This window comes from Poecilia reticulata, chromosome 6 (genome assembly GCF_904066995.2).
Source record: "Poecilia reticulata chromosome 6, P_reticulata-male-v2, whole genome shotgun sequence".
Taxonomy (NCBI): domain Eukaryota; kingdom Metazoa; phylum Chordata; class Actinopteri; order Cyprinodontiformes; family Poeciliidae; genus Poecilia; species Poecilia reticulata.
In genome coordinates this window covers 31300849-31324084 of record NC_088835.1, presented here as the reverse complement: position 1 = coordinate 31324084, position 23236 = coordinate 31300849, and the positions used below count along the sequence as shown (strand labels likewise).

Here is a 23236-nt window from a genome sequence, read left to right as displayed (position 1 = left end):
ATCTGATGGTATAAAGTTTGTTTGTACATGAAACACAAACACACATAAAATATTCAAAAGGAAGATTTTATCCCACATTCAGCTACAACTAAAGTTGATCTGAGTATTTTTGCTCTACATCAAAAACACTTTGAATACTTTAAGTTTGTGGACAGTGATGGTAAAAAGTAAGTACACCTCATAAGTTCTAGACGTTTCGATACAGAGTGAATATCTGCGGTGTTTGGGACGTACTCCGTGTTTCAGAGGCGAAGGTACAAGCTGAGGTTATAGTTAAGGAATTTTGTGGAGTTTTTGTTTTAATGTAAAATATATGAATCAGAGTTTTTACTCATATGTTTTGGTAATTTAACAAATACATTGTGGTTCCTTCGTTAAAAACGTATATATGTATTACTAAGTATTGTGAATGAACTGGGCTTCATGTTTGTATGCTAAAAAACCATAAAAAATATTTTTCTGATTTCTTTTGCAGTTTTTTTCAAAGATAAATGACCAAAATACCTAAATATACAATTTGATTAAAGAAATATGTGAGAATGTAATTCATTATGTTGTAAAAAATTAAAAAAGGGGATATCTAGTTTTTTTTAGAGGGAATATTTTATGTTGTTTACAGAAATTAGATTTAAACTTTATGTAGATCTACTAGAATCTGTCAAATATTTTCCTTAAGTGATTATTTAGATTTTCACATAAAACCTTATTCTAATTAATAAAAATCAAGTTAATGTGGAAGCAACACTTGATCAGATTATTTTACTAAAACAAACATCTACAGCAGTGATTCTGTTCTAAATACTAAATATTTAGTTTCAAAATAAATATTTAGTTTGCAAACTAAATAAATATTTTCCTTGTTTCAATGGCAATTCAGACGTTTACCGATGGATCTACAGCAGCGTCGGCTCGCCGAGCTTTTATTCTGACAGTCCACTTCCAGTCATCGGACAGCAAATTTGCATTTTAGAAATTTTTTTTTAGCTCTCAGCTAAACATTTAGCTTCCAACAACATATTGTTTTGCTAACTAAATAATTAGTTTGAAACTGGGACATTTACAAACAATTAAATAAGATGGTGAAAATATAATTTTGAGAAATTAGCCCGTATTTTTTTCTCTTATGACGGACTAAATAATCCACAATATTGCTGTTCATTTTTGACTGTAACTTATGTTCTACAGTAAAAACTGTCCACTTGCCTCCCTTCACCAAACTGTCAAACGTTTGATCAGCAAAAATATTAATTTGTGCCGATATCATTTTAAAAATGCATGTTTCCAGAGGTCATCAAAGGTCAACCAGCTACCTCACATTCACAAAATGAAAATAAATGTGCCGTTAGTCAAGCTCACCTCTCGCAGCTCCTGCAGAAGCGCGTTGAGCCTCTCGTTCTCCGCCTGAGCGTTGGACGCCACCGAGCGGCTCAGCGTCACCTCCGTCTGCAGCTCCAGCAGCCGGCCCATGTAATACGCCTCCTTGGAGGCTGACTCCTGCAGCAGCGTCTCCTCAATGGTCTCTCCATCCTCTGCCACCTTGCGCTGGTTGGTGTAGGCCTGACCGAACGCCTGGAGAGAGAGAAACCACATGATGGACCTGCAGCTCCGCCTGGCCGCCAGGCGAAGCTGCGGGCGTCGCCAACATGAGCGACCTGTTGGGCCGTCCACGGCGGCTGATGTTTCACTGATCAATAGACACACTGTTCCCATTTTCCTGACACAGGTTTTCACATCACTGGAAGCTGACTGAAGGCGCCGAGGCTTGATTGAGGAAACCAAAGCAGGCACCAACAGAACAAACGGAGCCAATCGTGGAGGCGCTGCTTCGCCAATAAAAAGAACCGAGACTCAGACGGAGCTGAACATCCTCGACGTCAAGTCGTCCCACAAAAACCACGACTTGAAAGGATGGAGAGGAAAGTAGAGAAAAACTCAACTTAATCCATCATCGTCATTAACTGATGATGATCAATGCAGCAGCAGCGGCACTTTGAAAACCTCCCAAACAAACTAAGCAAAAATAATAGTTTTAAATGATGAAATTTTCCATCCATGAATTAAAATTTGCAGGGTATGATAATCAATAATTAACCATTTTAAACATTCATCTTTTGCAGAAAGAGTGTGAATGATAAATGAAGAAAATTAAATATAGAAAAAAACCATGTTAGTAAATAAAAGTTAAAAATGTGAAGTCTTTAGTAGGTTCAATTTATTCTAAATTTTCCAAAAAAAACAAAAATGTATTTCCATCAAAACCACTTTCCCATCAAAATCAATCATTATATAAATAAATAAATTATTTTTTCAGCATTTATACAATAAATTAATGTGCTGTAACCCATAATGAAATGATCCAAACCAAAACCCTCAAACCAGCAACAGATGAGTAACAAACACGCAGCAGGTTTTATGTGCTAAAAATAACAAAACTAAAACCGAAATCATAAAGTTTGAGGTTCTGCCATTCAGCCTCCTTTATCCTGAGAATGTTTTCTGATTGCAGTCAGACCTTCATGAGTATAAGATGGATTTCTCTGGCGGTTCGATTCTCTCTGACCCTCCCCTGGTCTCAGCGCCTCAGCAGAACCGGGCCGCGGTGCCGCTGGCCTCAGTCAATCAATGCGGCTTCGTCTGGAGTTTTTAATGCTCAAAATTAAGACATGATGTGAAACTGTAAACAATTCAAGGTCAGAAATACTAGCAGGCTTTAAGGTGCAGGTCATGATTAATAAAGCAGCCAAAATAATAAGCAGAGAAAAATGTATGACTTATAACTAAACTCCTCCTTCCAATAAACATCCTCTTTGTTCATTATGAATCATTTATGAGATACGAGTTTCCATTATTCTCCATTAGACATGAATCACCATCCGACTGTTTCCTCCCACAACGGATCAGTTTTCTGTTTCGCTTTTGTTCAAGAAATCTGAACTATTCATGCTGGAGAATATTTTTCTCTTATTCAGTGAATGTTTAGTCACTGATGTGGCTACAAATGATTTCTCCACACTGTTGGAAAATGAATGGATGGCCCTGCAGGTCAGACAGGATCTGTTGAGGGATTTCTCTGTTTAACTCTGTGGTCAAACAGAAAGCAGGTCGCAAACTGCTTTTAGTATTCAGTCACGTCGTCTTAGTCTGATATCAGAGTAAAACATTTAAGAGTGATAAGAAAGCAAAAACTGAAAAAATCTCTAAATATTACACCGTAGCAGACCACTAGGGGGCTCCACTCACAGCCACAGGATGTTTGTATGGAAGTTTATGAAACAGTCAAATAAATTAGCGCTTTAAAATTTATCTGGAAATGTAATTTAGAAGAAGCAAAGTCTGATAAACAGTTTCCAATTTAGCAAAAACGCTAAAGCGCTAACATAAGCGATTAGCACATATTCATATTCCTAAACAACCTAAAAATCTGGACCAGGACATGTCCAGGTTCAGAGCAAAGACTCATGCAGGCAGAGGCTGACGTTCCCACACAACGTTTAACTTCAACAGAACATTTTATTTTGCCCTTGAAACACAAAGTTAGCATAAGAATTAAGTGTGAGCAATAATCAGTCAACTGAGACAAATGCAAACACAGAACATCCAAACCTTCAGGCATAAACAACCTGCTCAGTAACTTCCACTTTTAATGAGTAAAATCCAGTGATGCACAAAAACGTAAACAAAGCAAACTGTAGCTCGATTATTATTATTATTAGTCTGCTCTCCGGTTTTTTCTCTTCTCCTTCAGATTGTCCCGCCCGTCTCCCTGCTGTCCTCCCTCGCTCTCCTGAGAGCAGCAGTGAAGGACTTGGTTGAAAAAGGGACAGCGTGTGAAAAATTAAAAACAGCTCAGTTGATTAATTCAAAGCACGGGGAAAACTGAACGAGCCGGATTCCCACATCGACGAGAGCAAAGCAGCTGAGGCCAGGAGGTGGGACACGAGAAATCTGACAGCAGAAGGAGAAAAGAAGGACTTCGCAGGACGAGTTGTGGGAGTTTCTGCTCCCCGCCGGGTTGCAAACAGGGGAGATTTCACATGACTGCTGCTCCCACACAAATAAAGTAGCACTGAAGCAAAAGTAATGAGTGAAAGTTGTTTTTCATCAGTTTTTAATTCAATTTTCTTAAATTTTTCTCTTAACTCAAACTGACTGGCTGGAAACGCAGAGCTGGAGCCAGATGGAGACACAGAGAGACTCGATGTCCCAGTTAGAGACAATGAGTCAGGAGCCGCTCATCCAGAGAGGATCCTAACGAGCAGCAGATGGTTTTATAACAGACCTTCTTCCTTCACGGGACACGCTTCCTGTCCACTTACAGACGATCACACAGAGTGACGGTGATGGACGTGCAGCGCTGCTGACACACGAAGAGGCTCAGGATGTTTCAGCTTCACGCAGAACCAACTGATGGTCAAGTCAAACTTTTCTGGCTGAATTTTCGCAGGTTTGGACGATTATTTCCTCTGGAATAATTGGTAGCTGAAAGGAAATTGTTTTTTCTTTTTTCTGTTTTAGTTTTGGACAATTGTTGTGATGTGTAACCATGGCAACAAGGTTATTATTATTATTTTTTTACCATTGGGAGAAGCTGTTTGGCATTTCAACTGGCCAGATAGAGATTTACAAAGGAGCGGCAAAAGCAAAGGAGGTGGAATAGCAGAGCTAGCTTACCATCTGATGGTGGCGTCCAAAACATGTTACTGTGGAATATTGTCTCTGTTCGCCGGACATTGAGCTGTTAGCATGTTAGCATGAGACTGTCATACAGTAATAGTCTTCAGTCAGAAGCCTTTTTAGATGTGTTACAATATTGACTGCTGCTGGAGGTTCTTCCTGTCCACAGCATCATCATCACCAGCAACGGCTTGATCATAAACTAACCAAACAAAAACACAACAGCACTTCAGTGTGTCCAGGCAGGCAGAATGTGACCATATCCAACTTTTTCACAGCAGTTTGAACGACTCAATCCTGATTTTTACACTCCACAAAAATCCCAACGTCTCTGAATTTGACCACGTCCACTTCAGATCCAACTGTTCTGTATGCCGGCCTCTTGATTATTCATATAATTCAGTTTTGTTCCCTGCAATAAATATCCATCAAAGGAGTTCTGCTTTCTTCATACCTGCACGGGACACACTTCCTGTCCACTTCTTACTTCACAACCAAACATGACTGGAAAAATGTAAATTTTGTTCATGCTAACTCTGTTTACGGCTAACTTAACACAGTAAAGATCATAAAATATTGTTTGTTCAACTCCAAATTGTCGTTTTGTTTGTGAAACCCGTTTCCATAAGGTGTCTCATCCTCACAGTGGGGCATCGATCCAGGCAGGAAAAATAACTTTTTAACTTTTAATATCTCAATGCAAAATCAGAACTGGCAGTTTTACAAACCTGGACAACTACATCTTTACTGTAAACTATTACAGTTTTCACCATTTTCATAAAACTGGTTTAATCTTGGAGTTTCTCATTGAACATCTGTTCAGTTCTCTGCAAAGAAAAGCATTTAATGTATTCAGTCTCCAGGCTTCTTCTGCCTTTTGTGTCCAGACAATAGAGTCCCAGGCTGTAGATATTCATTCCTGGGGCCAAACCAGGAGGAAGAGGAGGACGAGAAAGAGGGTGCGACCCTGAAATCCCTCCCCCTGTGTTGCAGCCCATAATGAGGAGTCAGGGGACGGCTTTAGGGTGTGAAATCCTGTGTTTTCTGTGAGTGAGCGTGCATCAGAAATCTTTCTGCACACGCAGCATTAAGGGATGGCTTAATCTGTGACACATACTGGAGCAGGAAGTTTACTGGTTATTAGAAATGTAAAGGCAGGAAGGGATTTACAGCAGATTTGATCAGATTTTCATGGTCAGGGCTTAGTGCAGCAGGCTGCGGTTACAGCTTCAGTGCAGGAATGCCGACACAACCAGTTCAAATCTAATATCCCTGCTGATCTCAGACAGATAAAAACATGATTTTTGTTTCGTTTTGTCAGTGATGAAAATGTAAAAACCCATTACATTAATGTCTGATAACCATTGTGTCGCTTCTCCTGCTCTTATCTTTACAGCACAGCAAATATTATTTAGTTAAAAGCAGAAACAAGCCACTTATAAAGACACGACCACAGGAAGACCAGATGGACGTCCAGCCAGGGACACCAGGGCGTTCAGAACCACGGAGAGAGACGACCAGGACTGCTGCTGAGAGAGACAGAGGGTGTGTGTGTGTGTGTGTGTGTGTGTGTGTGTGTGTGTGTGCGTGTGTGTGTGTGTGTGTGTGTGTGTGTGTGTGTCTCTGTGTGTGTGTGTCTGTGTGTGTGAGATGTAAAGCATTCACACAGATTTAAGAGGAAGAAATCAGATCATTATAAAATAAGTTACTGATTTCTATTATTTGTCTTTTTATATTCAAATCATTGTAGCAATGAAAGGCGATTGCAGTAAAACTTTGAACTTGCTAAAATAAATGTAATTAATTAACCGAAATTAAAGCTGCAGTGTGTAAGTTTTATAAAAAAACAAACATTTTTTTTTACATATTTGTTAAAATATTATTGTGACAGATAATCTGTGAAAAGGCAGATCTCCTCTCTGAGCTGCTATGCCGTCTGAAGAAATGAAAACAACCAATCAGAGCCAGGAGGAGGGGCTTAACGCTGCCAATCATCCTCATGTACTTGCTAACGATGGAGAAACAGCTCATTGGTACAGAATAACTGTTTATCTGGTGTTATTGGTGGCTATGCTAACCAGCTTTAGCATTCATACTAGCTGAAGAATAGCAGAGAGCAACAGGGGGATGAGCAGCACCACACAGAGGGTGATTGGCAGCGCTAAGACCCTCCTCCTGGATCTGATTGGCTGATTTTAGTGAGTACTGGGAGAAGGCAGAGCAGCTTGATTTGTCAGATTATCTGTTTCATAATAAACTGTCATGACAGCATCAACAAATATTTAAAATAAAATGTACATTGTAATGCAGCTTAAATGCAGCCGCAGTTATTGAGCATATTAGCTGCAGATCATGCAGCCTAACGCTTTTTATGAAGATAAAACTCATAATCTCAATATTTTAATTCAGTAAAAACAGGAAAATTACTGAATATTAATAATATATGTCATTACATCTCATCCAAGCATTTTAATTTGGTTTTCCTGTTCATTCTGAGTCTCTGCTGACGGCCACAGAGTGAGTTGCAGTTTTCCATGATGAGTCCGTGATGAGGCGGATGGAGCCATATTTAGCCTCTAACAAGGACGCAGAAATGTCGCCATCAGCTTCAGGAACCAGGGAAAGTGCCAAGTCAAGAGATGTGAGGCCTGTAAGCGCACATGTCGCCAGCAGGCAGGGGAAGCTGGGTAATCACGGCTGCAGATCCACAGAAACATCAGACATTTTAATGGCTTGGACAGATTTTATTAAATATAATCAATAAGTACAGCTTTAAAGGAGATTGAGGCCGGCTCCTCGGCTGAATCAGCAGAGATGTTTACAGTTTATTACTGAGAAACCCGGCGCGCCGCACTGCACGATGACAATCCTGTAGTTTCATTTCCACGCCTGCAACCGAGCTTTACTGCAGAAACACGGAGCTGGGATGAAGCTTTCATAACGGAGGGAAAGGGCATCGGACGCCTGTTCCCCTCTGATTATGCTGACAAAATAAAATAATCCATAATTTAATACAGATTACCAGCAGGAGAAAAAAACTAATGTGTTTTATACTGAATAATTCTAGTAAGACAACAGAATGGGGACAACACCGCCTGCGGGACGCTCTGCTTCAAAATTTCCCAGAATCCCTCATTCAACTTAAATCCTTCAATCCATTTTTATTTTCCAGTTTCCCGATTTAAATCTGGGAATTCAGGCAAAACAAACCCGACACGATCAAATCAAACTGAAATGTTTACAGCAGCTGCTGTCAGTAATTAATGAGTCCATGATGAGGCGGAGACGACGAATCCACCAGCCAATCAGAAGATAGGCTGCGCGCACACACACACACACACACACACACACACACACGCACGCACGCACACACACACACACACACACACACACACACACACACACACACACACACACACACACACACACCTCTGCATACGTTTTGATGGTATTTTGAACTTTTGTCCCCTAATAAAAATAAAATAGGAGCGCACGTTTGGTCCCAATTGGAAGTCTGTGAACATTGTGGCATTCAGTGGGTCTGTGTGGATATTATGTAATGGCAGGAGATTTGCACAGTGAGATCATTAGTGATGGAAAACCTCCTTTGTTTGAGCTCAGCTTGTGTAGCTACATTTAAAGATGAAACACACAGAGATCCAATTATTGACATCAGACTCTGCATGTCTGTAGACCACAGGTTATGTTGGGATGTGTTAGTTTAGAGCCAGTAGCTGTGACACACACACACACACACACACACACACACACACACACACACACACACACACACACACACACACACACACACACACACACACACACCTCTGCATACGTTTTGATGGTATTTACTCTTGACTTGTGCCATTCACTTAAAGAGGCAGCAGGAAGGAAGGAAGGAAGGAAGGAAGGAAGGAAGGAAGGAAGGAAGGAAGGAAGGAAGGAAGGAAGGAAGGAAGGAAGGAAGCTCAGTGATTGGATGAACGTCTTCGGAGGAAACTAAGGAAAAACGATGGAAGGAATAAAAAAGAAGGAAGAACTGGACTGATAACTCATATCTGACCTTATTTTTTAGTGTAAAAAAAAACTATTCTCCCACATGCAAAAGCTTCACGTTAAACATCCGAGGATTCAAGTAAATATTAATTTTACAGAGATTACAGCGACATCACAGCCTCTGACTTCAGATTTAATGTGGGAAAACTGAAGGAAATGATACATGATTAAGTTTTTTCTCCTCCATAAAGCAGCTCAGTCTCAGCCGGATTAGATGCAGAACATGGTGGAAAACATTTATTAAACTCTGCTGCAGATTCCCAACTGGATCTAAAACTAAGCCAGGGGTCTCCAACCTGCGGCTCCGGAGCCACAAGTGGCTCTTTGAACACCTCCACAATGGCCCTTAACAAAAATGACGAAGAGCCAACTCATGTTTGTAATAACAGATTCAGGTTTCAGCAGTTCATCAGTTTTTTATTGAGTAATTACATTGAATCGAACAGAATCAAACCAAAACCACCAGTAATTTTCTTTTACATTTATTTTTCGTACTCAGGTTGGAAACTATCCACTTTCTTTGAATCAATTTCCACAAAAGATGATGTATCTTTGCACTTTTGGGGAAAAGTTTGAAGTTTTTGTTTGGCGTAGGATCCTGAAAGAGGCTCATTTTTGGAGAATAATGTTTCAATGAAAGTCTCACCGCCTGCTTCATGAGCTCAAATCAAACATCTAAAAGCTGCTGGATACAAATGCAGGACAAAGTTTTCAGAATTTATTTGTGAAAAAACTAAAAACCAAATACTCTTTATTTCCCTTCATCAGCTGAAATGCAGCTGATTATCTCAGAGTCAAAGCTGGAGCTTTTCATCATACTTGCTGCGGACTGTAAACAGGAGAAAAGTAAAACTGTCTTAAATAATGTTTGATTTTTGATTATAATTTGAAGATGAGTTTTTGTTTAATGTCTAATTAATTTTAAAATAATGATGTATTTTAGTAAACAGTGATATTTGAAAGCTAAATTGAATGTTTTGAACTTCTGTGTTTTTTCTTAAAGCACAAATGAATTTAGAAAAGTTCATCCTGGGAAATCTTGATCAACAAAGTAACAAAGTAACTGTCTTAATCTGAAAACCACATTCAGATTCAGACAAACTTAATCGTTTTATATGAATTAATCTTTTAATGCTTTTTCTCTTCTAAACCACCTGAACCACCTGCATCCGTAGCTCAGAGTCTCTGGAAGGTCACAGCCTGAGTTCATGAACCTGGACCAGGAACTGAGGAGACTGAACGAGTTCAGAACGAGTTCAGAACGAGTTCAGAACGAGTTCAGTTCAGAATGAGTTCAGAACGAGTTCAGAATGAGTTCAGTTCAGAACGAGTTCAGAACGAGTTCAGTTCAGAACGAGTTCAGAACGAGTTCAGTTCACAACAAGTCTGGGTTCAGAACGAGTTCAGAATGAGTTCAGAACGAGTTCAGTTCAGAACAAGTCTGGGTTCAGAATGAGTTCAGAATGAGTTCAGTTCCGAACAAGTCTGGGTTCAGAATGAGTTCAGAATGAGTTCAGAACGGGTTCAGTTCAGAACAAGTCTGGGTTCAGAACGAGTTCAGAACGAGTTCAGTTCACAACAAGTCTGGGTTCAGAACGAGTTCAGAATGAGTTCAGTTCAGAACGAGTTCAGTTCAGAACAAGTCTGGGTTCAGAACGAGTTCAGAACGAGTTCAGAATGAGTTCAGTTCAGAATGAGTTCAGAACGAGTTCAGAATGAGTTCAGTTCAGAACGGGTTCAGTTCAGAACAAGTCTGGGTTCAGAACGAGTTCAGAACGAGTTCAGTTCACAACAAGTCTGGGTTCAGAACGAGTTCAGAATGAGTTCAGTTCAGAACGAGTTCAGTTCAGAACAAGTCTGGGTTCAGAACGAGTTCAGAACGGGTTCAGTTCAGAACAAGTCTGGGTTCAGAACGAGTTCAGAACGAGTTCAGAACGAGTTCAGTTCAGAACAAGTCTGGGTTCAGAACGAGTTCAGAATGAGTTCAGAACGGGTTCAGAACGAGTTCAGAACGGGTTCAGTTCAGAACAAGTCTGGGTTCAGAACAAGTTCAGAACGAGTTCAGTTCAGAACGAGTTCAGTTCACAACAAGTCTGGGTTCAGAACGAGTTCAGAATGAGTTCAGTTCAGAACGAGTTCAGTTCAGAACAAGTCTGGGTTCAGAACAAGTTCAGAACGAGTTCAGTTCAGAACAAGTCTGGGTTCAGAACGAGTTCAGAATGAGTTCAGAACGAGTTCAGTTCCGAACAAGTCTGGGTTCAGAACGAGTTCAGAACGAGTTCAGAATGAGTTCAGAACGAGTTCAGAACGAGTTCAGTTCAGAACAAGTCTGGGTTCAGAACGAGTTCAGAACGAGTTCAGTTCAGAACAAGTCTGGGTTCAGAACGAGTTCAGAACGAGTTCAGTTCAGAACAAGTCTGGGTTCAGAACGAGTTCAGAACGGGTTCAGAACGAGTTCAGTTCACAACAAGTCTGGGTTCAGAACGAGTTCAGAATGAGTTCAGAACGAGTTCAGTTCACAACAAGTCTGGGTTCAGAACGGGTTCAGAATGAGTTCAGTTCAGAACAAGTCTGGGTTCAGAACGAGTTCAGAACGAGTTCAGAACGAGTTCAGTTCAGAACAAGTCTGGGTTCAGAACGAGTTCAGAACGGGTTCAGTTCAGAACAAGTCTGGGTTCAGAACGAGTTCAGAACGAGTTCAGTTCACAACAAGTCTGGGTTCAGAACGGGTTCAGAATGAGTTCAGTTCAGAACAAATCTGGGTTCAGAACGAGTTCAGAACGAGTTCAGTTCACAACAAGTCTGGGTTCAGAACGGGTTCAGAACGAGTTCAGTTCAGAACAAGTCTGGGTTCAGAACGAGTTCAGAACGGGTTCAGTTCAGAACAAGTCTGGGTTCAGAACGAGTTCAGAACGAGTTCAGTTCAGAACAAGTCTGGGTTCAGAACGAGTTCAGAACGGGTTCAGAACGAGTTCAGTTCACAACAAGTCTGGGTTCAGAACGAGTTCAGAACGAGTTCAGTTCAGAACGAGTTCAGAATGAGTTCAGAACGAGTTCAGTTCACAGCAAGTCTGGGTTCAGAACGAGTTCAGAATGAGTTCAGTTCAGAACAAGTCTGGGTTCAGAATGAGTTCAGAACGAGTTCAGTTCACAACAAGTCTGGGTTCAGAACGAGTTCAGAATGAGTTCAGAACGGGTTCAGAATGAGTTCAGTTCAGAACAAGTCTGGGTTCAGAACGAGTTCAGAATGAGTTCAGAACGGGTTCAGAAAGAGTTCAGAACGAGTTCAGTTCACAACAAGTCTGGGTTCAGAACGAGTTCAGAATGAGTTCAGAACGGGTTCAGAAAGAGTTCAGAACGAGTTCAGAACGGGTTCAGAATGAGTTCAGAACGAGTTCAGAACGAGTTCAGAACGGGTTCAGAATGAGTTCAGTTCACAACAAGTCTGGGTTCAGAACGAGTTCAGAATGAGTTCAGAACGGGTTCAGAAAGAGTTCAGAACGAGTTCAGAACGGGTTCAGAATGAGTTCAGAACGAGTTCAGAACGAGTTCAGAACGAGTTCAGAACGGGTTCAGAATGAGTTCAGAACGAGTTCAGAACGGGTTCAGAAAAAGTTCAGAACGAGTTCAGAACGGGTTCAGAATGAGTTCAGAACGAGTTCAGAACGGGTTCAGAATGAGTTCAAAACGAGTTCAGAACGGGTTCAGAACGAGTTCAGAACGAGTTCAGTTCACAACAAGTCTGGGTTCAGAACGAGTTCAGAATGAGTTCAGAACGGGTTCAGAAAGAGTTCAGAACGAGTTCAGAACGGGTTCAGAAAGAGTTCAGAACGAGTTCAAAACGGGTTCAGAACGGGTTCAGAACGGGTTCAGAATGAGTTCAGAATGAGTTCAGAACGAGTTCAAAACGAGTTCAGAACGGGTTCAGAACGAGTTCAGAACTGGTTCAGAACGAGTTCAGAACTGGTTCAGAACGGGTCTGGGTTGAACAATCAGGTCACTAGTGCAGGAAGAACGACGGCAGGCAGTCAATGTCTGTGTTTTAGTTACTAAAGAAACCAACAGAAAGGTAGTTTTGATTAACAGCCAAAATAAAACTGAGAATTTAAATAACAAATGACAGTCTGAGGGTGACTGGATGCCTGCAGACAGACAGACAGACAGACAGACAGACAGACAGACAGACAGACAGACAGACAGGCAGACAGACAGACAGACAGACAGGCAGACAGCCAACACGTTGGGCCTGTTTCTCTGCTCTCAGAGAGCAGCTGCTCCAACACAGCGCTAACATGCTAACATGCTAACATCAGTAGATAAAAGCCCAACTTCAGATCCATGTTTCATTTTTTTACATTGACAAAATGTTTACTGGCCCTTCCAGCAATGACATGTCACTAAATATGTCTATTAGAAGCAGAGGGAACAACATGATATATTTAACATTTTTTAGCTGCAATATCTTTGTAAACGTTTTTACAAAAGAATTGCAAGTAGGCATCACACTGAAAGTCTCTCTTTGAGAGTTGTAGAAAGTAAACAGTTTCCTTTTAAACAGCTCCCTACGTCTCTGCTCTTCCTCTGACTGCGTCTCTAGCAGATCACTGAAGCTGAAAACAGCTTTGCTCTCCTTCCCTCAGTAAAAGCATCTACACAGAAGGGCTCTTCTTACATACATGTTTATGAAAACCTGCGACTGAATGGACACAATCACTGCCACTTCCAGATGCACAAACTAAAATCAACAACAAGGAAACTAAACTGAAGCTCTGAAGGAAATCTGAAAAGTTTCCTGTTCTGGTTCGAACAAATAAAAACTGGACTGGATTTCTGTAAACAGGCATGAAGACAGAAAATGTCAGAAGCACATCAGCTTGTTGGAGGAAGATTTTTCTGTTGTGAATCCAAAAGTTTTCCCAAAACGAAGACTGTCTGAATTTGTGCTTTGCTTTCAGAGTTTGCAGCAGACACAGCTAAAGTCGACCACTAATCAATACAGCACCCTGCAGGCAGGGGCGTCCTGCTCCTACTGGGTTTCACTGCAGCAAAACACAGCTTTCTGTGCAGGTTCTGGCTTGTATGGAGACGTCAGCTTCAACCGAACCAAAAGGAAAAATATATGTTTCAAAGCTGGATGGGTTCTGATGACCAAGCTGGGCTGCATCCTGGAGCTTGTTGCTATGGTCACAGGTTGACATCACCAGAACCGCAACTCAATATTTAATCTGTCTACTTAGCAACGATAAAACGAGAGCAGGCGGAGTGGGTCGGTTCTGTCCTGGACGCCGGTCAGGAGACGCTACATGTTTCCCAGACGGCTTCAGCTGCAGATTCTCCCACTGTTTGGTCTGATGCTCAGCCGTTTGCACCAGCATGCACCGATTCCCACTATGTATGCTACACTACACACAGCGCCGCTCTGACATGATACATTTTCACCAAGCAGAGCAGAAATCGATGGATAATTACCACTTCACTCCAGGGGGGGGGGGTTCAGACCGCAGGGGAGGGCAGAGGAGAGGGGGTAGGGGGGTAACAGGAGACGGTGAGCTGATGGTGCAGAGGTGGAAAAAATAGGAAGAAAAAAAGCATCACATCATGCATTGATTTAGCTCCTCCAGCCGTTTCACCATGGAGGCGACTTGCAACCTGTCTGCCGCTTTTGTTACTGAGTGACTTAATGTTAAAAAATGCAAGCGGTCGTGGCTGAGAGGGCGACGGATTCGGCTCAATCCGGCTGTTCAGTGATAATCTGCAACAATTTACCTGCAGCAGCAGCAGGGATTATATTAAACACTTTCGTCTTATTCATCTGGAGACATTTCAACATCTAAAATAAAATAAAGATGTAATTCATTGATTAATCATCACAATAACTGATAGATCTATAACAGGTTCAATAAGTAACAGTTACTGGCTAAAATATGAACGGAAAACCACAAATGCAGCAATTCAATCATAATCTGTTGTTTAATCTTTTTCTGTCAAATCAATAAAACATCATATAACTTGGTACCATAATGGAGCCTTTCAGGCTCAAACTGATCAGAACAAATCATCACCGTAGAAACACAAACACTGTCATGACAGTAAAGATTGTCCCACTGATTATAATCTATAATAAATCACTTTCAACACGCCATTTTTAAAAAACGAAAATATAAATCAGAACAGATCATTTCATCCTTTGACGTGGTTTTATTAGCGCTGTTCTCATTTTCAAACAGAAACTAAATTATTGGTCGAATCTATTTCTAAATTTGAAACGAGTAAATCGACTGAATAAAGTAATTATTCAGATCATAATATGGAAAGCAGTTTGACTATTAAATGGCAATTCATGGCCACTTTAACCCACAGCCAGGTCACGTCTGCTCTGCTGTGATGGCATCTCCTCCTCCAGCCTCTGATTTCCTCCCATCGGACTCTGATCTGCCCGGAAACAAGCGGGACCACAGGAGTGTGTTCGTCACTGCTCATGCAGCTATCCAGAGCCGAAGAGCGCGCACACACACACGCACACACACACACACACACACACACACACACACACACACACACACACACACACACACACACACACACACACACACACACACACACACACACACACACACACACGGGAAAACGAGGGACGAGAGCGGGACTGGGCCGAAGGGCAGAAAGAAAACAAAGAGAAGTAAAAGTATCAGAACAAAGAGCGAGAGGAGCCTCGGTTTGCTGCTCCGCTTCTGCCCTCAGGCCGCAAAGAGATGCAGACATTTACTTCACAAGCAAAATAAAAAACTACAATTGTGTTTGTTTTGTTATATTTCCATTTGAAAAAGAAGCAGGTGAAAATTAACACCAGTTCTACGAAGCATCCTCTCCACCCAGTGGCGCAAAAAGTGGGTATGCAGGGTATGCAACGCATAGGGGCGCAGCACCAGAGGGGGCGCCAAAACCCCGTCTGGAGGGGGCGGCGTGCCGATGATTGTTTTTCCATACACTTCGGCGCGTGTAACGCTCCTTCACCTCGCGCACATAACGAGGTAAATGTAGCGAGTTTTACCCTTCACGTATCGTCGCCTGGGGGGGGGGGTGGGGGGGGGGGGGGAAGAGAGAGTGCGTCGCTCCTTCACCCTGACGATCCTTCCCTCGGGAGGTTGGGTGGTGGGGGGCGCCGATCTATGTTTTCGCATCCACCTGAATAATGTGTAGTTGCGCCACTGTCTCCACCAGCTGGGATCAGAGCAGCAGGAACTGCAAAAACAAAATATGCAAACGCAGCAGCAGCAATGGAAATGTGGAACACGGCGCATCTTTGTTCTTTAAGATCAAACCTTTCTAAGGCTTATAGCAAATCCAAACCCATCCATCAACATTCTGTTTCAGACCATAAACAGATAAATAATTATGTATCCACACATTATGACCCTAAAGCCTCTGATTTTTACTAGAAAGTGCATCAAGTAACAAGTCTGTTGTTGAATTTACAGAACAGGATAAATCTCTACACTGCTAAAGGGGACCATTAGGCAGGATTCACATTTTGCACAGTTTTGTATTTTCTGCTACAATCATCCATCCATTTTCTTTCACCCTTGTCCCTCAGTGGGGTCAGGAGGTGCTGGTGTCTCTCCAGCTAGCGTGCCGGGTGAGAGGTGGGGTCACCTGGACAGGTCGCCAGTCTGTCGCAGGGCAACACAGAGACACACAGGACACACAACCATGCACACACACACTCACACCTAGGGGCAATTTGGAGAGACCAATCAACCTGACAGTCATGTTTTTGGACTGTGGGAGGAAACCGGAGTACCTGGAGAAAACCCACCATGCACAGCGAGAACATGGAGACTCCATGCAGAAAGACCGGGAATTGAACCCAGAACCTTCTTGCTGCAAGGCAACAGCTCTACCAACTGCGCCACTGTGCAGCCTGCTACAAAAAAAACCCAACTGTTTTTTGGAAAAAGAATCTTTGAGCCATTTCAAAAAGTTTTGGAATGAAACAGGCCTGTTACCTAGCAACCCCGGCGTGATCCAGTACATTACCTAGCAACCACAGGTGAGCTCCAGCATGTTTGGTCAGCTGGTTTTACCTGTACAATGGCTGCTGAGAAAGACAAGTGTTTAGTTGGTTTTCCATCCAGAAACCCTTTGCTGCATTCTGATTGATTGTACAGAAGGCTCCACTTCTGCTTTTCAAAGATGTACGGTTGTATAATTGCACATCTGTTTGCAGACATTTTCATGTGTGAGTGTAAACATTGAGTTTGGGGGCGTGGCCAGCAGCAGTGTGTGGTTAACAATAATTACCAACTTAGTAACTTTGTTCCTATATTTAGCAACTTTTTAAACATACAAATTGGTTTCAGCTAAATCTGAGCAGTCAGGCTTCATAAATATCGGCTACCAGCCAGAAAACTGCAATCTGTGCATCTCTATAGAAAAACCAGCAAGAATTATGAGAATTATGTTTAGTTTCAGTTTGGCCTGGTTTCTTCTGCAAACAGAGGCCAGATAATGAAATTAAAAGTGATGTCAACAGGATTCTTATATAAAAATGAAGATGTCTCTTCCTCCAGAACGATGAGGCATTTCACTGCTTCAGGCCCAGAGGCGCCGCGGTTTTCCATCTGCAGCTATAGCTTCTTCTCCCGATAAGGCCGCTCTCCTGGGAGCGTGGAGCGGAGACACGATGTTATTGTGGTGGCAGGTCTGCACTCTGGCACTCACTCTCACAGTCACAGAGGTCTGTGCCGGGGGCGCAGGAGGGGCGGCGCGTTTTACTGGGGGCCGAATGATGCAGGAGAATATTCCCTCAGTCAGAGCCGAGCGACGGCGCGCAGACGGACGAGCAGCTGGAGAAACGCTGCTGCTGCTGCTGACGACGAAAACAAGCCAGAACAGAGAGAACGGCTTTTAAAAACGCCCAACAGATCTGAGTGACGAAAGTCAAACATTACCTGCATGTTGCTTATGTGACTAGCTAACTAATAATGAATCAGTCCTCATTTTTATAGTTTTCATTTAGCAACATTGCCTCTCAGTTGAGGCTCTTATGGTGATCGTTTAAAGGAAAATATCCCAGTTTCATGCTAAATGTAGGACAGCTGAAAATCAAGATTTAACCTTGATTCTTACAGAAATACACACGGCTTTTTTATTTTTATGTTTTCAGACTTAAGTAAAAAACACAGAACAATCACACACTCGATCAGGGGTCTTCAACCTGAGGCTCCGGAGCCACTAGAGGCTCATTGGCTCCTCATAACTTTGCCTAAAATCAGATAATGATTTTAAATATAGATATAGCAACAAATGTAACCTTTAAAAGTTTCAGTTAAGTTCAATTTCCACAACAAAAGCACCATTAATATTTATTTAGATTTTTTACTTTGGAAAATATGTTCTGGGCTGCCCAGTGGTGCAGTTGGTAGAGCTGTTGCCTTGCAGCAAGAAGGTTCTGGGTTCGATTCCCAGCCTGGGGTCTTTCTGCATGGAGTCTCCATGTTCTCCCTGTGCATGGTGGGTTTTCTCCAGGTACTCCGGTTTCCTCCCACAGTCCAAAAACATGACTGTCAGGTTAATTGGCCTCTCCAAATTGCCCCTAGGTGTGAGTGTTCGTGTGCATGGTTGTGTGTCCTGTGTGTCTCTGTGTTGCCCTGCGACAGACTGGAGACCTGTCCAGGTGACCCCGCCTCTCGCCTGGAACGTTAGCTGGAAATGGGCACCAGCACCTCCTGACCCCACTGAGGGACGAGGGTGCAAGAAAATGGATGGATGGATGAAAATATGTTCTTTTTCACCCAAATGCACCCATGATCTTCGTGTAAAAGTTTAAGTTTTACTTTATTTTAACACCTAAAAACAACAAAATGATTGTTCTTAAAAAAAGAGACAGCTATGTATCAAAAATATAAAGTTGCTTTGAAGCTTTAAGTCGATTATTTTGGACTGTAAAGGTTACAAAGTCCTGCACTTGTTAAGCAGAATATTGGACCTTTATGTTGTTTTAGCACAAATCAAACTGCTGCCGGATTAGTTTAGTCAACTGTTGTGGTTTTAAGGTTGCATATAAGTAACAAAACAACCTGTTTTAAAAAAAAGTTATTTTGAAAAACTTTTGTTTTAATGATATAATATGGCAGGCAGTGGAGGAGCATCGTCACCTGGTACCGGAGGGTTTCACAGCAACTCAGCAACACAAATCTGTTCACTCGCCTGAAATTTAAGCCAAAATTGATCATTTTATAAAGGAAATGCAATTTATTTAAAATACTTTGGAAAAGTATTTTCCAAAGTATTTTGGAAAAGTATAATATTTTATTATAATATATAATAAAATATTATATTTTATATAATATTTAATATTTAAATATTAAATATAATATTTAAATATTAAATATAGTTTTTATTATTTAAATATAATATTTAATATTTAAATATTAAATATAATATTTAATATTAAATATTAATATTAGCATTAAATGTTAATATTAAATATTAATATTAATTAATTAATATATTTAAATTATATTTAAATATTATATTTAAATTATATTTAAATATATTAAATATAATTTAAATATTATATTTAATATTAACAATTTATATTTATAAATATTTATAAATATTTATATTTATATAAATAAGAATATAAATATTCTTATTTATATTTGTTTACTATTGTAATTTTTTCCCCTTTTTCCTTATTATGTATATTTTTTAAAATGTAGTCAGTTTTTTATTCAATTATTTTGCAATACATTTTTTTTATTTTGCCAAAAATAATAAAAACCGAAATGATTTGTGTTTATTATTTTTCATATATTATCCTGCATTGGAATGAAGAATTCATTAGTAATTTACGAGGAAGGATCTGAATCGGTGAAATCATGGTCCACATTTCTGCTAAAGCGCTAATATTAGCATGGCTAGCTTTTCATTCCGCGCATTAGCTAACATTTAAAACATTTAGCACACTTACCTTCCTCTAAATTTATTTTTCTGGATACATTTTAAAGCACTAACTTACTCGGCTGTTTGTAAAGTTAAATAATTTTTGACATCTGTGAAGAAGTTTTGGTTAAGAATCTTTTAAGTAGTTAGCCGTGTATATTCACGCTCTTATTTTGAAGAGGGTGAAGTCTGTTTACGCAGCAGTTCCACTTCCTCTCCTCGTCTTCTGTCTCTCTTTCCCTGAAAACTAAATAAAGCAATAAATATACATTAACGCGACAAGAGAGAGCAAACATAAACATAAATACAATATCTAGAGGTATTATAGAATTGGTCAGAACTAGCTTGGTGCTGAGGGTTGTGGTGTTTTCCTGTATTTTTCATAAAAAACAAACACTTTTTGAGATGAAAGAAAAATCCAGAAGCTTCCTTTCAGCCAGCTGACGCCACCCAGCAACAAGTGAGGGAGGGGGGAATGATATGTTACTCTACAGAAAGCGATGATCGATCCGCGTTTCGCTAAATGAGCCTTCTGTTGGTAACCAGGCCACACCGATCTCCAACACCCTTCAACTTTCTGTCAGCCAGCCAACAATCATCCAAAATTACGAGATATTAGCCAGACGGCGAGTCAGGTTGTCTCCTCAGCTTAACTTTCCAAGCATGAATGTACATAGGATGACATCTGCATGATGTAACCTGCTAAGTGCTGCCTGAAATACTGCGCAGGCTGAGCAAAAGATGCCATCATGACTTTTTAATGCAGAGAGGCAGCTGTGCAAGAATGTCACACAGAAAAAGCTCAGAGATACATATTTAATGTCTTCATCCTCCAGTGCTCAGCATGTAACCGTAAAAAGGAGCCGTCTGGGGAAAATAAACATGTCTACTAATCACCTGCTCTCCGGCGTCTTAGTCAAGTAAACAAAGGTCAGAAAAGATCAGAAGCAACTAAAATTTGACTAAAAGAAGCACAAGGAAAACATACAACTCTGATTTTATTCTTAAATATTAAGGACAACAAGAAGGTTCAAATCCCGGACGAGCCCCCAGTTGTTACAACAAAACTAAAAGTAGTTTTAATCTTACCTAAACTAAGGATAAGATTAAAACTTCTGACTTTATCACATGAAGCAGTCTCCGCCCAACGCTCGTAAAAACAGTTGTAAATGGCATAATGGACAAACACTGTTGAGACGACATGTCAGAAAGAGCAGCAGCTTCTTAAAGAGACAGAGGCCCAATTTCAAGGCATTAAATTGCAAAGTGAAATTTCTTTTAAGTGATGTTTCATACACAGCCTGTTTATAACAAATTAGCTTATTGTGTTATAAGATGCCTGGAAAACCCATAATGCTGCCCCTTTAAGACGCAGATGCGCTAAACGGGATGCGTTGAGGCTAACTAACACTGTGCAGATGGTGGCAGCATCATGCTGTGGAGACATGGAAGCTGGTTAAACATGGTGGTCAGCAGATGTTCAGATCGGAGACAAACATGCAGAAGGTTTTTCTACAAAGTTCAGCTGAACAGAAATGCTTCGTCTCGTTGGTTCTCCATAACCTTGAGCTCAATCCTGCTAGCATCAGCGTCTCATTGCTGTACAGATCCATGATGCAAATGGACCAAATGTATAATCAGTCCAACAGAACTTCTTCAGCCACTCCAGGATGACAGATTCTGAAATCTTGGATTTGACATGTTCTCGTGTTTTGGTTTTATCTCCAGTTTCATAAGTGTGCCTGTGAAATCTGTGAAATTAATTTAAAAGTGCAGATATTAAGATGAGATGATTCCCACAGGATGTATTATTTATTGGGAGTTTGGGTTTGAACTAGGCCTGCAGGCTTCAGACTGTGCAGCTTATAAACTATCATCTTCCAACATTTTCTATCTCTGTTCATTTGGAAGGATTTCCAGTTTGCAGTCACAGATTAGATCAGATTAGATAACCGGCCCAATTATCTTCCCTTCCCGGAGGGCAGACCCTCCCAGATGATTCGCTCACAAGTTTACCAGCAGCTGACCAGCAGCTGGCCGCACTGCGCTCCGGTCCCCGCGGGTCCAAACGCCCCCGCTCCGGTTCCTTACCTCCTGTAGCTGCTCCAGCTCCTTCCGGAGGGTCTCCTGGTCGGCTTCCAGCTCTGCATATTTCTGCTTCAGCGCCTGGTTCTCCTCCAGGACGGCCAGCCCGCACTCCGCAGCCCGGATCTTCTCCCGGTTGGCCTCGGCCAGCTCCTGCGTGAGCCTCTCCACCTCGGCCCGGTACTGATCCACCGATTCCCCGCATCCTCCACCGGCGGCCATCGCCCTCTTTCCGCAGTGTGTTTTTCTGCCCCCCACCCCCCTGCAGGTCTGATCCAGCGCCGTGTCGGATGGAGGCAGAGCCAGAGAGGCGGGCGGAGGCTGGAGGATGCTGAGTGTCCGCCCTCCTCTTCCTCCTCCTCCTCCTCCTCTTCCTCTGAGAGGAAGCAGAGGACAGGAAATATCCGGGAAGGAAATCACAACATGTTAGCTGCTCTGTAAAGTATCAAACTGAGTAACTATGACTAATGAAACCTTCCTAAAACAAGGTCCGTGTTGATGACACTCAGCTAAACGGAAGGTGTCATTTTTGCTTATTCATGGGTTGAAGGGCGCCACCTTCTGGTTACTTTAAGACATGACACACACTCTGTCTGGCAGCCCTGAAGTATTCACACCCCTTCTCCACAAAGTTACTCATATAAACGTAACTAGTGACAGTTGAAATGAAAAAATATGATGAATCCCAGTTAATAGCAGGTTTGATTTACCTTCAGCAGCTTTTAAAGTTAAATTAACTCATCATTTAAAAACTGCTTGTTGTTTTTATTAGAAAATTAATTTGTTGATTTTTACTCCACTGTTATTTATATTTAAAATTAAAGCTGATCCCATTCATGTTCTTATTTATAAATTCATGCTAGTTTTTGTTCAGTGTATTCTTTTTGTCTTATTCTTTATGTGTTACTTGTATTTTTTTTAATTAACACAATTCTCCTATTGTGGGATGAATAAGAAATTAGATTTTTGTCCCATAAACATATTTTGGGTTTGGTGTTTTTGAGGACTTTTGTTTTCTTCTATTTTTCTGTGTTTTCTTCAGTTCAGATGAAAAGTTTCTGCACAAACTGATGTTTCTCAAAGTACTTTACAGTAAATTATATTTAAAAAAAACAGGATAAACAGTGGCACTGTAAAAAATGGCAAAGTCAGATAAAATATGAGAAACCATAAAATAATTTCTACAGCTACATGTTTTATTTTTGCTTTTAAAAAATCAGAGCATTTGATGTCTGACAATTATTACTAATTAATTATAAAGCCCTCATTGTGATTATTTGCAGTTACACAACAGCGGTCAAGGTTTTTTGTGCTGCTCCCTGCCAACTATTTCTGTCCTCTTTAACTCTGTAGCAGTAATAAATTTCTCACTCAGGCAGTAAACAGACGATACGGCCGAGGGGAAAAGTTGAGCCGTTCTCATAAACCTGTAATCAGTTCTGGTTCCGCCAAATCAGTTGTTGAATTGATCTGC

General features: G+C 41.1%; 1 protein-coding gene across 5 annotated transcripts in view; it reads right to left on the bottom strand.

The window, feature by feature from the left end:
• bicd1a (bicaudal D homolog 1a) overlaps positions 1-22285 on the bottom strand; it is a 40959-nt gene extending 18674 nt beyond the window's left edge. For 2 of the 5 annotated variants that reach the window (XM_081608396.1, XM_081608397.1), the window contains exons 1-2: positions 21769-22284; positions 1357-1569 (exon numbers count right to left, since the gene is read on the bottom strand). In XM_081608396.1, coding sequence (XP_081464522.1) covers positions 1357-1569; positions 21769-21984 — 429 coding nt within the window. In that variant the 5' untranslated portion in view covers positions 21985-22284. Of the gene's footprint in view, positions 1-1356; positions 1570-21768 lie in introns of all 5 variants that reach the window. The other 3 variants (XM_081608399.1, XM_081608398.1, XM_081608395.1) reach the window with 2 other exon arrangements.
• Positions 22286-23236: the final 951 nt, after the last annotated feature.